The sequence below is a fragment of the Gymnoscopelus microlampas genome (genome assembly GCF_963454915.1).
Source record: "Gymnoscopelus microlampas genome assembly, chromosome: 13".
NCBI classification, from domain to species: domain Eukaryota; kingdom Metazoa; phylum Chordata; class Actinopteri; order Myctophiformes; family Myctophidae; genus Gymnoscopelus; species Gymnoscopelus microlampas.
In genome coordinates this window covers 31234758-31237257 of record NC_139950.1, presented here as the reverse complement: position 1 = coordinate 31237257, position 2500 = coordinate 31234758, and the positions used below count along the sequence as shown (strand labels likewise).

Genomic DNA, 2500 nt, shown 5'->3' with positions numbered 1-2500 from the left:
TGTGTGTGTGTGTGTGTGTGCGTGTGTGTGTATGTGCACAAGCATACCAGTCAGCGCACATGACGATGTCAAAATGTCCCTCTAACGCCGATATATCCGATTCACAGTCCCATCTCACCAACCTGTAAAAGACACACACACACACACACACACACACACACACACACACACACACACACACACACACACACACACACACACACACACACACACACACACACACACACACACACACACACACACACACACACACAATATTAGTGGTCATCTACAGTAGGTCTTGCACAAACTGTTTCACACCCGACGAAGCTTTGGGGAGGAACAGCATTTTTATGACACGCAGTTCAACCTTTCAGATTTGTGTCACCTCCTATAGGCAGAAATCAACGCGCTTTTGGAGGTACACCTTGGAGTAAAGTTTGGGGTTGATTGAATGTTGTGTTCATGTACATTTTTTGAAACCTGTTTGATGCTCATTGTTACATGACTCACAAGATCATGTGTACCTAATTAGGTGAAAAAACACTTTTTTTTTGGTTTAATGAATTTATAGCCAATAACTTTTTACCCCCTTTTTCTCCCCAATTTAGTCGTTATACCAATTAATTTCTCCCCACACACATTTCTGGGTTGTTGTCACTGCTGAGGACGTAGGGCCTTCGTTCTACTCCTCCCACTCCCAACACTCCCTGCTGACAGGTGCCTCCCCAGCCAGTAGGAGTATGTGTAATGACCAATATCACCCTCCCTGCCCGGCTTCCCTCCCCCCGAACAAGGGCCAAATGTGTTCGCATATAGACACCCGACAAAAGCCGAATGCACCACGGTGGATTCGAACCCACAACCTCCGTGGTGGTGGGCAGGGACCTTACCACTGCTCCACCTGACAAAAAAATATATAATTCTGCAACAAATAGTGACCTTCGTATGGTGGTGCCCCCTATGGGCATGAGTGAAATTGCTTTTGACTCTGCGTTGTTTAGAGGCGCCTCAATATGTGATTTGGGGTCGACCAGACTATGCGTTTTGGCATTCTTTGTAAAGTCTTTGGAATCCAATGAATATATCATTAATAACCTCTGCCTCCTGGCCTGGCAGGGATAGTGAGCAGAGCACTAGTCATGTAGAGATAAAATAAGATACAAATGAAAATGAAAATTACACCATATAACACCTATACACATTATAAATATATTTTATACATGAAACTAAATTATCAAAACGTTTTTTTTGTGTGTATTCAGAGGTAATGCACATTGGGTTTGTATCAGTCCTGGTGCAATAGCAGCAATCATGAAGTCAAACAACTAGGGGTGCAACATTTTAACTAACCAATTTAATTGATAATAAAATATGATAATAGATATTTTAATATAATGATTATAGGGAAAGAATGTAGAAAAATATCAGATCTACAAATGCACGTTTCAATTATTTAATTAATCGAAAATGTAATCGGTAGAATAATCGCTAAGAAAATAAATCGATAGTTGCACCCTAAGCAGTAAGCAGCAGTTATGTCATGTGGTATATTAGGTTAGTGATTTGATTTATACTTAGTTGTATGTGTCATTCTCCAAAAATAGAAGATCTACAAGCTCACAAAACATCACATCAGGCATACAGTACTATCTCTCCTTCCCTCTGTCAACGATCGACACTCTTTGTCTCATCTCTCCTCCTACCTCTCGACCCCAATCGACCCCCGTTCCCTCTCTCCAAGTCTTTCCTCCTTCTCTCTTCCACTCAATCTCAACGCACCTGCCCCTCTCCAAGTCTCTCTGTCATTCATCTCTCTCTCTCTCCAAATCTCTCTCTCTATCTCTCTCTCACTCTCTCTCTCTCAGCCCGTCAGGCAGATTGAGGGATTATTAATTAACCATTATTAACACTTGGTAAACAAAACATTAGGGCCATGCCAGAAACGCAATCTCCGTTCTCAGCATGAGGCTGTCTCTTCGTCTCACACATATACACACATAAACCCAGATAAGCACGCACGCACGCACACACGGACGCGCACACACACACACACACACACACACACACACACACACACACACACACACACATATACATAAAACAAGCCACTCCCTCCCCCCATCCGTTTGTCCAATCGCATAGAGCGCCCCTTGGCCCTCTCCGGTGGGGGCAACATTGACTGGAAGCTTAATCTGAAAAGAAAACAATCAAAGTAATGCTGCCTAATTATACGTTTACTTTTTCACTCCATCTTCTCCTCATGTAAATATGTTGGTGGAGGGGGTGGGTGGGGGGCGGGGTTGATGGAGGAGAGGATGGCAGAAGAGGCAAGGGAGCGTAACGGTGAGATGGGTGAACAGCAAAATGACTTTTTATTTAGAGGATAGGTTGCAATTAGCTGTTTTAGGCCATCCTTTTATGTGTGTGTGTGTGTGTGTGTGTGTGTGTGTGAGTGTATGTGTGTATGTGTGTATGTGTGTGTGTGTGTGTGTGTGTGTGTGTGTGTGTGTGTGTGTGT

At 43.3% G+C, this 2500-nt stretch overlaps 1 protein-coding gene across 1 annotated transcript in view; it reads right to left on the bottom strand.

The window, feature by feature from the left end:
- Positions 1–2500, bottom strand: part of camkmt (calmodulin-lysine N-methyltransferase) — a 119074-nt gene that overhangs the window by 22660 nt on the left and 93914 nt on the right. Inside the window, exon 8 of the mRNA XM_084076597.1 lies at positions 48–122. Coding sequence (XP_083932723.1) covers positions 48–122 — 75 coding nt within the window. The remainder of the gene's footprint in view (positions 1–47; positions 123–2500) is intronic.